At 41.2% G+C, this 13,840-nt stretch overlaps 1 protein-coding gene across 6 annotated transcripts in view; it reads left to right on the top strand.

The window, feature by feature from the left end:
• Positions 1-13,515, top strand: part of LOC109871531 (histone-lysine N-methyltransferase 2C) — a 134,579-nt gene extending 121,064 nt beyond the window's left edge. For all 6 annotated transcript variants that reach the window (XM_031807281.1, XM_031807280.1, XM_031807282.1 and 3 more), the window contains 4 exons: positions 625-741; positions 887-960; positions 11,491-11,599; positions 11,692-13,515. In XM_031807281.1, the coding sequence (XP_031663141.1) occupies positions 625-741; positions 887-960; positions 11,491-11,599; positions 11,692-11,784 (393 nt within the window). In that variant the 3' untranslated portion in view covers positions 11,785-13,515. The remainder of the gene's footprint in view (positions 1-624; positions 742-886; positions 961-11,490; positions 11,600-11,691) is intronic.
• The last annotated feature ends 325 nt before the right edge of the window (positions 13,516-13,840 follow it).

Below are 13,840 nucleotides of genomic sequence, written 5' to 3'. Positions count from 1 at the left end.
CTTTAACTCAGCGATTATTTGTGGGTTCTTTAAAGCATGAAGTCGGGTTAGGTCTGAACTTTGAATAGGCCATTCCAAAACATGAAATGTGTTACTTTTTAGCCATTTTGGTGTTGCATAACTTTGTTAATTAAATAAGTATCACATTATTCTATTTGAAAACGCTGGTTCCTTCTATCGGACTTTAGGGTTTGTTGAATATGTGCTTACATAAAGTGTAAAAATATGCAAATATTAGAAATAGGGCAAATACTTTTTCACGGCACTGTAGATGTGCCAAATAAATTATATCCAGCAAAGGCTCCAGCTATGCATTTGCTTTGCTAACGTGTTAGCTAAGTGGCTAGATGGTAAGATCAAGCTTCTTGGTCACAGCAGAGACATTCAATCCCCTCTTGGATCAAGATCCATGTTGGCTTATAGTTTTGTGTGTGAAAACCCCGGTATGGTATAGAAATGGTATGACAGTATGAAAATCTGAATACCGCCCAACCCTACTCTGCACTCTTGCATTCCTGTTCTTAAGTAGCAGATGGAACATAAGACTGAAGTATGACAGCATGAGAGTAAAGGGACTCTTACTGTTGAACGTACTGTAGACACATTTTCTGGTTGTGTCCACAGGGCCTGGGTCTGTATGCTGCCAGGGACATAGAGAAGAACACCATGGTGATTGAATACAATGGTACCGTCCTCCGCAACGAGGTGGCCATCAAGAAGCAAAGGACTTACAAATCTCAGGTGCAAATCTTTAAAAAATAAAAAGAATAATTACTTATGGCTCTAGTATCTGTACTTACTGTGTTGTGAAGGCTGAATAATATATATTTGCTGTATTCTCTCATGTGATGACTGTTGGTCTAAGTGGTTACTTTTCCCTCTGCAGAATCGTGGAGTGTTCATGTTCCGCATCGACAGTGAACGTGTTGTTGATGCCAGTCAGACAGGAGGTCTGGCAAGGTAAGCATAATTATTTTACGTAGTCAAATTCAACCGGATTCACATTCTAACCTTACCTGATTTATTTGTCACTTCAATGTTAGGATGGTAGCAATAATTCACAGGGCTCAGTATGTACAGTACAGTCGTAAAGTATTTCAGATCCCTCAACTTTTTCCACATTTTGTTACGTTATTGTTTTTTTCTCTCATCAATCTACAAACACACAAAAAAAAGTTCAACATTTACATAAGTATTCAGACCCTTTACTCAGTACTTTGTTGAAGCACCTTTTTTGTCACCTTCCTGACCAAGGCCCTTCTGCCCAGATTGCTCAGTTAGTTTTTCTTCCTCATCAATCTACAAACAATACCACATAATTCATGCTATCCAACATTTCTGAATCAATTAGGTCCACTATTGCTCGTAATGATTTATACAGCCGTTCACAAAGGTTAATTTAGCAGAGATGTGACCATGGCACTAATTTCGCTTTTATTAAAAAAGGTAAGGATGCCACCAAGTGTTTTCATTATCGCCCCCTATCTTTTATAAACACAGATATTAAACCGTTTTCCTGAATGTTGTCATCTTATCTCGATTTACCCAAACTTACAGTGTTTGGGTAAATTACAGTGTTTTACAGTGTCAAAGTGTACAGCACTTTGAGATATCAGCTGATGTACGAAGGGCTATATAAATAAATTTGATTTGATTTGACTTACCCAAATTGATCCACGCGGACCAAAGCGGGTTTGTTAAAAAGCGTTTATCCTCGTATAATCTCCATCGACTATTACATATCTTAAATACTTCATCACAAACAACAGCTCCTTGGGATGTTTTATCTCTCGGTGCAGAAACAGCTTTTGATAAACTAGAATTCTCATATCTGGCCTATTTTGGAACATATGGGAATTGGCTCAAATTGAATTCATATGATTAAAGTACTTTATACAATGGGTGGGTCTAATCCTGAATGCCAAGCAATTTATAAACTTGATCTTCACTATAAAAACCATCTTGACATTATCTCACATTTCTTTTATACTAACATTTAGTTTTCAACAGCAGAGATTTGTATAAACCTTGCTGTCTGTCTCTTTGACATTTGCGACATTGTTTCAATATTCATTTGCAACATTGTTTCAATATTCAAATTTGATCTCCAGCTGTCCTACAGTAATGAACGAGTCGGGATGAGACAGACAGGCAGTGTTTCTCAGCCAGTCAAAATCATGAATCAGCTGGCTTCATTTCTAGCTTCAATTTGAAGTGATTTGTGTTACTGTAGCTGTGTTGTTGGCTAGCTCCTCTGAACAGCAGCGTCCTGGCGAGTGAGCACATTTTCTATGCCAGGCGAAATAGTGCCTCATTAGGTCATCGTTATGGATGTATGCAAATAAATGTCACTTGAAAACATCTTAAACAAATGCAAATGCGACTTTTGCTCTTATTCTGGCTGTACTTTTTTGATGTGACTGCCGTAGTTGGCTAGCTAGCAAGCAGGGGATAAGAAGTTTGCCCGTCAGTATGGCAATGGAACATTTAGAAGGAATGACTGGGTCACGTCCATAGATACAGAACTAAAAGACTGAAAATACGTAGGAGGACTGTCTGTACCAAACTTGAAATTGTATTTCCAGGAATATGTGTGTGTTTTTTTGTTCAAAAATTGACATACAAGGGCAAGGCTATGACATTGCAGACGCATATAGCCATAATCACCAGCAGCGCAGTGCCAGTCCCAGGCCAGGAGGCCAGCTGTGTCTGTATAGCGATAGACACAGCTGTACATTACTTTATAAAATAAGCAACACCGATGAAGTCGTAAAAAAATCACTGAATGTACAAAACATTAGAAATTCCTTCCTAATTTTGAGTTGCACCCCCACCCTCAGAACAATCTCAATTAGTTGGGGCATAGACTTTACAAGGTGTCAAAAGCATTCCACAGGGATGCTGGCCAATGTTGGCTCCAATGCTTCTCACAGTTGTCAAGTTGACTGGATATCCTTTGGGTAGTGGACCAGTTTTGATACACACTGGAAACTGTTGAGCGTGAAAAACCCAGCAACGTTGCAATTCTTGACACAAACCGTCTGCCACCTACTACCTTACTGCATTTTGAGATCGGATGGCCTTCTAGTGCGTTTTTTTCCGCCTACTACCATATCCAGTTCAAGGCACATCTTTTGTCTTGCCTATTCACCTTACACAATATTCACATACACAATCCATGTCTCATTTGTCTCGAGGCTTAAAAATCCTAACCTGACTCCTCAACTTCATCTACAATGATTGAAGTGGATTTAACAAGTGACATCAGTAAGATCATAGCTTTCACCTGATCAGTCTGGCATGGAAAGAGCAGTTCGTAATATATATTTATCTCCTGGAAAAGTTGGTCTTCACTGATATAAACCTTAAACAATGTAAGCTATACTTTGGTCCTATTATTGCTCACACAACTTGTATTTGGATACCAAATGTAAAAACAAAGTAACTGGGAATCAGAATGTCATGCACATATTCCAGCATTTCACAATAATGCCTTGTGATCTGGAGGGCGACCTTTTGCATTCCCCCAATAGTCAATATGTGGAATCCTTACCAATATTTTAGATTTAGATTAGATTGTGTTTATTAGCAACATGTACAGGGATGCAGATGAAATTGCAGGGGACGTATGTATGTACAGTTGAAGTCAGAAGTTTACATACACCCAAATACATTTCGACTCAGTTTTTCTCAATTCCTGACATTTAAACCTAGTAAAAAAATCCATGTCTTCGAACAGTTAGGATCACCACTTTATTTTAAGAATGTGAAATGTCAGAATAATAGTAGAGAGAATTATTTATTTCAGCTTTTATTTCTTTCATCACATTCTCAGTGGGTCAGAAGTTTACATATACTCAATTCGTATTTGGTAGCATTGCTTTTAAATTGTTTAAATTGGGTCAAACGTTTCGGGTAGCCTTCCACAAGCTTCCCACAACAAGTTGGGAGAATTTTGGCCCATTCCTCCTGACAGAGCTGGTGTAACTGAGTCAGGTTTGTAGGCCTCCTTGCTCGCACATGCTTTTTCAGTTCTGCCCACAAATTTTCTATAGGAATGAGGTCAGGGCTTTGTGTGGGCCGCTCCAATACCGTGAATTGTTAAAATGCCACCGGAAGAAACGGCAGCAGTTTTACGGGCGCCCAACCAATTGTGCTATTATGTGCTTTTTTTTCATATTTTTAACTAATTTTGTACATAATGTTTCTGCAACCGTATCTTACGGCAAATAGAGCTTCTGGATATCAGGACAGAGATCACTCACCTCAGATTAGACAATGATTTTTTCTTCAACAAGCAAGACACACAGGACATTCTCCAAACACCCGACAGGGCCAACATCCCCGTTATTTGCAAGAGGAAGAAACACAGGCACAGAGGACACAGAGCGGGATGCCTCGTCATTGGACAATAAATTGGACGAGGTACGATCACAAATATCCTACCAACGGGACGTCAAAAACTGTAATATCCTATGTTTCACGGAATCGTGGCTGAATGATGACATGGATATTCCGCTAGCGGGATATACGCTGCACCGGCAACAGAACAGCACACTCCGGTAAGATGAGGGGGGCAGTCTATGCATATTTGTAAACAACAGCTGGTGCACGAAATCTAAGGAAGTCTCTATATTTTGCTTGCCTGAAGTAAACTGCAAGCCACACAACTTGTCTAGACAGTTTTCAGCTATACTTTTAGTGGCTGTTTATTTACCACCACAGACAGATGCTGGCACTAAGACCACACTCAGTCAGCTGTATAAGGCCTCAAGCAAACAGGAAACCACTCACCCAGAGGCGGCGCTCCTAGTGGCCGGAGACTTTAATGCAGGGAGACTTAAATCATTTCTACCAAATTTCTATGAACATGTTTAATGTGTAACCAGAGGGGGGAAAAAATCTAGATCACCTTTACTCCACACACAGAGACGAGTACAATGCTCGCCCTCCATTTGGTAAATCCAATCTCTTTCCTCCTGATTCCTGCTTGCAAGCAAAAATTAAAGCAGGAAACACCAGTGACTCGGTCTATAAAAAAGTGGTCAGATGAAGCAGATGCTAAACTACAGGACTGTTTTGCTAACACAGACTGGAACATGTTCCGGGATTCTTCCGATGGCATTAAGTACATCACATCAGTCACTGGCTTTATCAACAAGTGCATCGAGGAGGTTGTCCCCACAGTGGCTGTACGTACATACCCCAACCAGAAGCCATGGATTACAGGGAACATTCGCACTGAGCTAAAGGGTAGAGCTGCCTCTTTCAAGGTGTGGGACTCTAACCCGGAAGCTTACCCGAAATCCTGCTATACCCTGCGACGAACCATCAAACAGGCAAAGCGTCAATACAGGGCTAAGATTGAATCATACTACACCGGCAACTATGTTTGTTTTATGTGGCAGGGCTTGCAAACTATTACACTACAAAGGGAAGCAGAGCCGCAAGCTGCCCAGTGACATGAGCCTACCAGAGAAGCTAAATCACTTCTATGCTCGCTTCGAGGCAACACTGAGGCATGCATGAGAGCGTCAGCTGTTCCGGACGACTGTGTGATCACGCTTTCCGTAGCCGACGTGATTAAGACCTTTATACAGGTCAACATACACAAGGCTGCGGGGCCAAACGGATTGCCGGAACGTGTGCTCCGGGCATGTGCTGACCAACTGGCAGGTGTCTTCACTGACATTTTCAACATGTCCCTGATTGAGTCTGTAATACCAACATGTTTCAAGCAGACCACCATAGTCCCTATGCCCGGGAACACAAAGGCAAACTGCCTAAATGACTACAGTCCCGTAGCACTCACGTCCATAATTATGAACTGCTTTGAAAGGATGTTAATGGCTCACATCAACACCATTGTCTCAGAAACCCTGGACCCACTCCAATTTGCATACCGCCCAAACAGATCCACGGATGATGCAATCTCTCTTGCACTCCACACTGCCCTTTCCCACCTGGACAAAAGGAACACTTATGTGAGAATGCTATTCATTGACTAGAGCTCAGCGTTCAACACCATAATGCCCTCAAAGTTCATCACTAAGCTAAGGACCCTGGGACTAAACACCTCCCTCTGCAACTGGATCCTGGACTTCCTGACCGGCTGCCCCCAGGTGGTGAGGGTAGGTAGCAACACATCTGCCACGCTGATCCTCAACACTGAAGCCCCCCAGGGGTGTGTGTTCAGTCCCCTCCTGTACTCCCTGTTCACCCACGACTGCATGGCCAGGCACGAATCCAACACCATCATTAAGTTTGCAGACGACACAAAAGTGGACAGGAGGTCAGAGACCTGGCCGGGTGGTGCCAGAATAACAACCTATCCCTCAACGTAACCAAGACTAAGGAGATTATTGTGGACTACAGGAAAAGGAGGACCGAGCACGCCCCCATTCTCATCAACAGGGCTGTAGTGGAGCAGGTTGAGCGCTTCAAGTTCCTAACCAACAAACTAGAATGGTCCAAACACACCAAGCCAGTCGTGAAGAGGGCACGACAAAGCATATTCCCCCTCAGGAAACTAAAAGGATTTGGCATGGGTCCTGAGATCCTCAAAGTTCTATAGCTGCAACATCGAGAGCATCGTGACTGGTTGCTGAGGTTAGTGCGAACGGCCCAGTACATCACTGGGGCTAAGCTGCCTGCCATCCAGGACCTCTACACCAGGCAGTGTCAAAGGAAGGCCCTAAAAATTGTCAAAGACCCCAGCCACACCAGTCATAGACTGTTCTCTCTACTACCGCATGGCAAGCGGTACCGGAGTGCCAAGTCTAGGACGGATAAAAAGGCTTCTCCAATTTTTTGGCCCCCATGCCATAAAACTCCTGAACAGGTAATCAAATGGCTACCCGGACTATTTGCATTGTGTGCCCCCCTAACCCCTCTTTTACGCTGCTGCTACTCTCTGTTTATTATATATGCATTGTCACTAACTATACAATCATGTACATACAGTGCTGTGAAAAAGTATTTGCCCCCTTCCTGATTTCTTGTTTCCTCCTGACAGAGCTGGTGTAACTGAGTCAGGTTTTTAGGCCTCCTTGCTCGCACACGCTTTTTCAGTATTGCTCACACATTTTCTATAGGATTAAGGCAAGGGCTTTGTGATGGCCACTCCAATACCTTGACTTTGTTGTCCTTAAGCTGTTTTGCCACAACTTTGGAAGTATGTTTGGGGTCATTGGGGTGCTTTGCTGCGGGAGGGCCTAGTGCACTTCACAAAATAGTTGGCATCATGAGGAAGGATAATTATGTGGATAAGTAACATCTCAAGACATCAGTCAGGAAGTTAAAGCTTGGTCGCAAATGGGTCTTCCAAATGCTCAATGACCCCATGCATACTTCCAAAGTTGTGGCAAAATGGCTTAAGGACAACAAAGTCAAGTTATTGGAGTGGCCATCACAATGCGAGGACCTCAATCCCATAGAAAACTTCTGGGCAGAACTGATCAAGTGTGCGCGAGCAAGTAGGCCCACAAACCTGACTCAGTTACCCCAGCTCTGTCGGGAGGAATGGGCCAAAATTCACCCAACTTATTGTGGGAAGCTTGTGGAAGGCTACCCAAAACGTTTGACCCAAGTTAAACAATTTAAATACACTCAATTAGTATTTGGTAGCATTGAATGTAAACTTCTGACCCACTGGGAATGTGATGAAATAAATAAAGACTGAAATAAATCACTCTCTACAATTATTCTGACATTTCACATTCTAAAATAAAGTGGAGATCCGAACAGACCTAAGACGGGGAGTTTTTACTCTGATCAAATGTCAGTTGTGACCAACTGAGTTTAAATGTATTTGGCTAAGGTGTATGTAAACTTCTGACTTCAAATGTGTGTGTTTGTGTATATAGTTACTTTTACAGCCTTATTCTCAAATGTATTCAATAGTTTTTTTCAATCTACACACAATACAGCACAATGACAAAGCAAAAATGGGTTTTTAGACATTTCTGCAAACGTTTTAAAAACAAACTGATATCACATGTATTTAGACCCTTTTACTCAGTACTTTGTTGAGCCTTTGGCAGCGATTCCAGCCTTGAGTCTTCTTGGGTATGACGCTATAAGCTTGGCACACCTGTATTTGGGGAGTTTCCTCTTCTCTGCAGATCCTCTCAAGCTCTATCAGGTTGGATGGGGAGTGTCGCTGCACAGCTATTTTCTGGTCTCCAGAGATGTTCGATCGGGTTCAAGTCCAGTCAGTGGCTGGGCCACTCAAGGACATTCAGAGGACACTTGTCCTGAAGCCACTCTTGTGTTGTCTTGGATGTGTCTTAGGGTTGTTGTCCTGTTGGAAGGTGAACCTTCACCCCAGTCTGAGGTCCTGAGCGCTCTGGAGCAGGTTTTCCTCAAGGATCTCTCTGTACTTTGCACTGTTCATCTTTCCCTCGATCCTGACTAGTCTCCCAGTCCCTGCCGCTGAAAAACATCCCCACACCATGATGCTGCCACCACCATGCTTCACCGTAGGGATGGTGCCAGGTTTCCTCCAGACGTGATGCTTGGCATTCAGGCCAAAGAGTTCAATCTTCGTTTCATCAGACCAGAGAATCTTTTTTTCTCATGGTCTGAGTTCTTTAGGTGCCTTTTGGCGAACTCCAAGTGGTCTGTCATGTGCCTTTTCCTGAAGAGTAGATTCTGTCTGACCACTCTACCATAAAGGCCTGATTGGTGGAGTGCTGCAGCGATGGTTGTCCCGGGCGCCGAAGACGTGGATGTTGATTGCTCAGTTTGGCAGGGCCGCCAGCTCTAGGAGGTGTCTATGTAGTTCCAATCTTCCATTTAAGAATGATGGAGGCCAAATTGTTCTTGGGGACCTTCAGTGCTGCAGAAAAAGTCAAGGGGTCTGAATACATTCCGAATGCACTATTTTTTTAAATGTATTTATTTACATGCATGCATACATACATACATACATACATGCATGCATACAGTGGGGCAAAAAAGTATTTAGTGCAAGTGCTCCCACTTAAAAAGATGAGGCCTGTAATTTTCATCATAGGTACACTTCAACTATGGCAGACAAAATTAGAAAAAATCACATTGTAGGATTTTTTATGAATTTATTTCCAAATATGGTGGAAAATAAGTATTTGGTCACCAAACAAGCAAGATTTCTGGCTCTCACAGACCTGTAACTTCTTTTAAGAGGCTCCTCTGTCCTCCACTCGTTACCTGTATTAATGGCACCTGTTTGAACTTGTTATCAGTATAAAAGACACCTGTCCACAACCTCAAATAGTCACACTCCAAACTCCACTGTGGCGTTTGGAGTAGAGGACACCAGAAAGGACACCAGAAACAAAATTATAGATCTGCACCAGGCTGGGAAGAATGAATCTGCAATAGGTAGCAGCTTGGTTTGAAGAAATCAACTGTGGGAGCAATTATTAGGAAATGGAAGACATACAAGACCACTGATAATCTCCCTCGATCTGGGGCTCCACACAAGTTCTCACCCTGTGGGGTCAAAATGATCACAAGAACGGTGAGCAAAAATCCCAGAACCACACGGGGGGGACCTAGTGAATGACCTGCAGAGAGCTGGGACCAAAGAAACCAAGCCTACCATCAGTAACACACTACGCCGCCAGGGACTCAAATCCTGCAGTGCCAGACGTGTCCCCCTGCTTAAGCCAGTACATGTCCAGGCCCGTCTGAAGTTTGCTAGAGAGCATTTGGATGATCCAGAAGAAGATTGGGAGAATGTCATATGGTCAGATGAAACCAAAATAGAACTTTTTGGTAAAAATGTGTTTGGAGGACAAAGAATGCTGAGTTGCATCCAGAGAACACCATACCTACTGTGAAGCATGGGGGTGGAAACATCATGCTTTGGGGCTGTTTTTCTGCAAAGGGACCAGGACGACTGATCCGTGTAAAGGAAAGAATGAATGGGGCCATGTATCGTGAGAATTTGAGTGAAAACCTCCTATCAGCAAGGGCATTGAAGATGAAACGTGGCTGGGTCTTTCAGCATGACAATGATCCCAAACACACCGCCCGGGCAACGAAGGAGTGGCTTCGTAAGAAGCATTTCAAGGTCCTGGAGTGGCCTAGCCAGTCTCAAGATCTCAACCCCATAGAAAATATTTGGAGAGAGTTGAAAGTCCGTGTTGCCCAGCAACAGCCCCAAAACATCACTGCTCTAGAGGAGATCTGCATGGAGGAATGGGCCAAAATACCAGCAACAGTGTGTGAGAACCTTGTGAAGACTTACAGAAAACGTTTGACCTCTGTCATTGCCAACAATGGGTATATTACAAAGTATTGAGAAACTTTTGTTATTGACCAAATACTTATTTTCCCCCATAATTTGCAAATAAATTCATTGAAAATCCTACAATGTGATTTTTCTGGATTTTTTTCTCTCATTTTGGCTGACTAAATACTTTTTTGCCCCACTGTATATATAACATTTAAGTAATAAATAAATAATAAATATTTACGCTGTAGCAATAATAAATGTCCATGGGGAGGGGTTGGGGTTGGGGGGGGATCTGCAAGGGGGGCAGACGGAATATCAAGGACCCTAATGTTTTGAGAACATTTCAAGATTTGAAAGATACATACACATTACCAGGCAACTCCTTTTTTCTACATTTACAACTGAGGTCATCTATGCTGGCCTATGGATTCCCTTGGGAAGCCCAACTACCAAACCATCCAATGATGGCATTCATAAATAAATGATCTGGACTCTATAATATAAAGGACTGATCTGTGTAATATATAAACAACTTCATATATTATACAGACAAAATACAACAATATGAAAAACTACGCTTGTTCTGGGCTAGCCATTAAAATATGGTCCACAGATCTAATTGAATCTTAACCACGCTTTTAACTGGAACAGAATATGGAAAAATATGACCTTAGCATCCCGTAATCCGAACCATCAATTTATACATTTTACATTTGTTCAGACTGTATTTAACACCAAGGAAATGTTTTACGATGAAATTGGCCCCAACTGTTCATTGTGTCCCCTAAATCAGGTAGACACATTCCTTTTATATGATGTGGGAGTGCCCTGCAGTTAAATTGTACTGGGGCAAAGTTACAAAATTAATTTAGAAGTGCATGAATTTAAATATTCAATGCTTTCTGTCTTTTGTTACTTATTGATAGCCCCCTTGAATCTCTCAATCAAAAGATGAAGATTACTGTAGGCAGGCAACACTGATGCAAATAGTTTTGGGGCTCTAAGATGGCAACCACCTCACTGTCTCCCATTTAACCAGTGGATACAGTTACTGTTAGAAGTTAAGACATTAGAATTATCGACAGTGAGAATGAATGGTGCTAGTCAAGGAACAATTGGGGGTGTGTGTGAGTCAGGGTTTCCTTTGTATGCTTTTATTTGTTTGTTTTTGAGCCCCCCCGAAAAAGAAAAATGACTGAACTAAATCAAAAGTTGGTCACAAAAACAAATTGCGTCATAATGTGCTATGTGTTTGTTTTCTTATACAGGTACATCAATCACTCTTGTGCCCCGAACTGTGTCGCTGAGGTGGTAACCTTTGAAAGAGGTTATAAAATCATCATCACCTCCAACCGCAGAATCGAGAAAGGAGAGGAGGTGTGTTCTTTTTCCTTTCAATTGGAAATCTCCTACTATGCTATGAGTGACCTTTGCATTGTCATCACTATTTTCTCTGCATTATTTTCCAGCTGTGTTTTGACTACCAGTTTGACTGTGTGGACGGCCAACACAAGATCGCCTGTCACTGTGGAACAGCGGACTGCAGGAAAAGGATCAACTGAAAAAGAAAACAAAAATGACAACAAATGCATTCCTTTCCATATTATGCAGATGCCCTGATCTCTGTGTAGACAGAGGTGCTTCAGGCTGTCCTTTGTTAGAACGAGTGGAAGACCTGAGTAAACCCTGAGAGCGATGCATGGATGGAGTCCCATGTTTGGAAACAGACTGAAGATGGACAGGAGAGGACTTAGAAAGAGGTGAGCAGGAAGAAGCAACAGCAGATAGATGTGTGATTTGTGCCATATTACATGAGGCTGGGTTTTATTGCAAGGCCTCTGTCAACGAGTGGATGCGTCTGTGTATTAGTGAGATGATATACAATAGGGTGCAGAAGAGAATCCACCAGCGAATGAGAAGAGAGCACTGTGTGGGTCACGGACCTTATTGGTTGTTAAGGGCAGGCCCTTTTGTTTAAAACTTTAAATGTAAAACCGTTTGACTAAATGTAGAATTCACTGAATGGGGAATGTACAGCAATGACTACAGCGAAGGGAATATTAACTTGCACTAAAAAAAAAAAGAGACACGTACACACAACTTTAAGATACTTGATTCCATGAGTCAGTTTTATCATAGGTTTCTGTCATGTGATTTGAGTGAAATTCGAGAGGACGTTTTGTATTTATTATTGAGTGAATGAATTTTATTGTCAAAATGATGAGACAGTAAAACGAAGGCTAAACTGATAGTTTTCTGAAGATTGAAGAAATGCTCTTACTTTTGTACAAATGTATATAAAGAAAAATATAGGAATAACTGACCAAATACTACCTTAACCTTCTCGATGTTTGGGTGTTTTTTTTTTTTTGTCATTGCAATTTATTTAAGAAGGATGTCATGATATCAGTTTGAGAGTATATATTATGATTATTCTGTACAGAATTTGTAAAATAACCACAATAATTCAAAGTATTTTTGGTTTATTAAAAGTATGGTATTGTAGTGTAGTGTTTTTGTGATTTACACATACTTTGACCACTCAAAAAGAAATATTTTTGGTGACTAACGAGTGTAGAAAAGAGTCATTGGTTACAGAATTTCAAAATGGGAAAGACATCATTCTGACATCTTTGCTGTTAATCAGGTTTGATTTTATAGAACTGTGAATAAGGTTTTTAAACCACCCAAACACAATTTTAACTTCTTTTTAACCCAAATAGGCATAGGAATACCACCTTGTTTTTGTGTTGTTTTTTACATAGAAATTGTGTACAGACGTCCAATAACATTGCTTACTGCTTCAGGCGATTTGAAATTAAGGTGTACTGGAAAAAAATTATCATGTTTCTTGCAGAGGAAAAGGTTGGGACATTTGGTGGTGCTATATTTTGAAAAGAGAAATGTATCTGATGTGGACACTTCACAAGCCACTTACAATAGTTAGAAAATGCAAGATGTTTTGCGTGCACAATTTCAAGTCGACTGTAAAATTTTGGAGACAGTCTTAGAACTTGTAATGTATATGGCATGTATTTTTTTAACTTTCCGAAGACTCAATTGTATATATTTTCTCAATGAATGGTTGTAACAAATTGATTTCTTGGATATTTTTCTTCTCTTGTATAAAATGACATCATCCTGCCAGTGTGTTTGTGCTACATTTTTCTTGGTCCTGTAAAGTAGTCAATGTTTTTTGAAAACAGCCTTTTGAAGTGTACAGAGTAATGAAATTTGGAGTTTGTGTAATTGAATTTAGAAGCATTTACAAAATAAACTATTTTACATCTTAATTATTTGTTGTGTGCCGTTTTGAAATCACACACATCTTATTGACCCATTGGACTGAAGCCACTGGAGTAGAGTAATGTAGTTCACTGCTCAAGAAAGACACCCACTGGCCAAATAAGGTAACTTAATCAAATACATTTTTATTTCGTACATGCTTCATAAACAACAGGTGTAGACTAACACTGAAATGCTTACTTACAGGTCACATCACTAATGCAGAGTTAAAGAAATAGTGACACAAGGATTAACGAATAAAAATAAGATGGCTATGTACCAGGCTCGAGTCTGTGCAGTGGTACGAGGTAATGTACAGTTCCTTCAAAGTAT

Source organism: Oncorhynchus kisutch, linkage group LG27 (assembly GCF_002021735.2).
Source record: "Oncorhynchus kisutch isolate 150728-3 linkage group LG27, Okis_V2, whole genome shotgun sequence".
NCBI lineage: Eukaryota > Metazoa > Chordata > Actinopteri > Salmoniformes > Salmonidae > Oncorhynchus > Oncorhynchus kisutch.
Note: the sequence above shows the minus strand (reverse complement) of the source record. Positions and strands in the feature narration are given on the sequence as shown.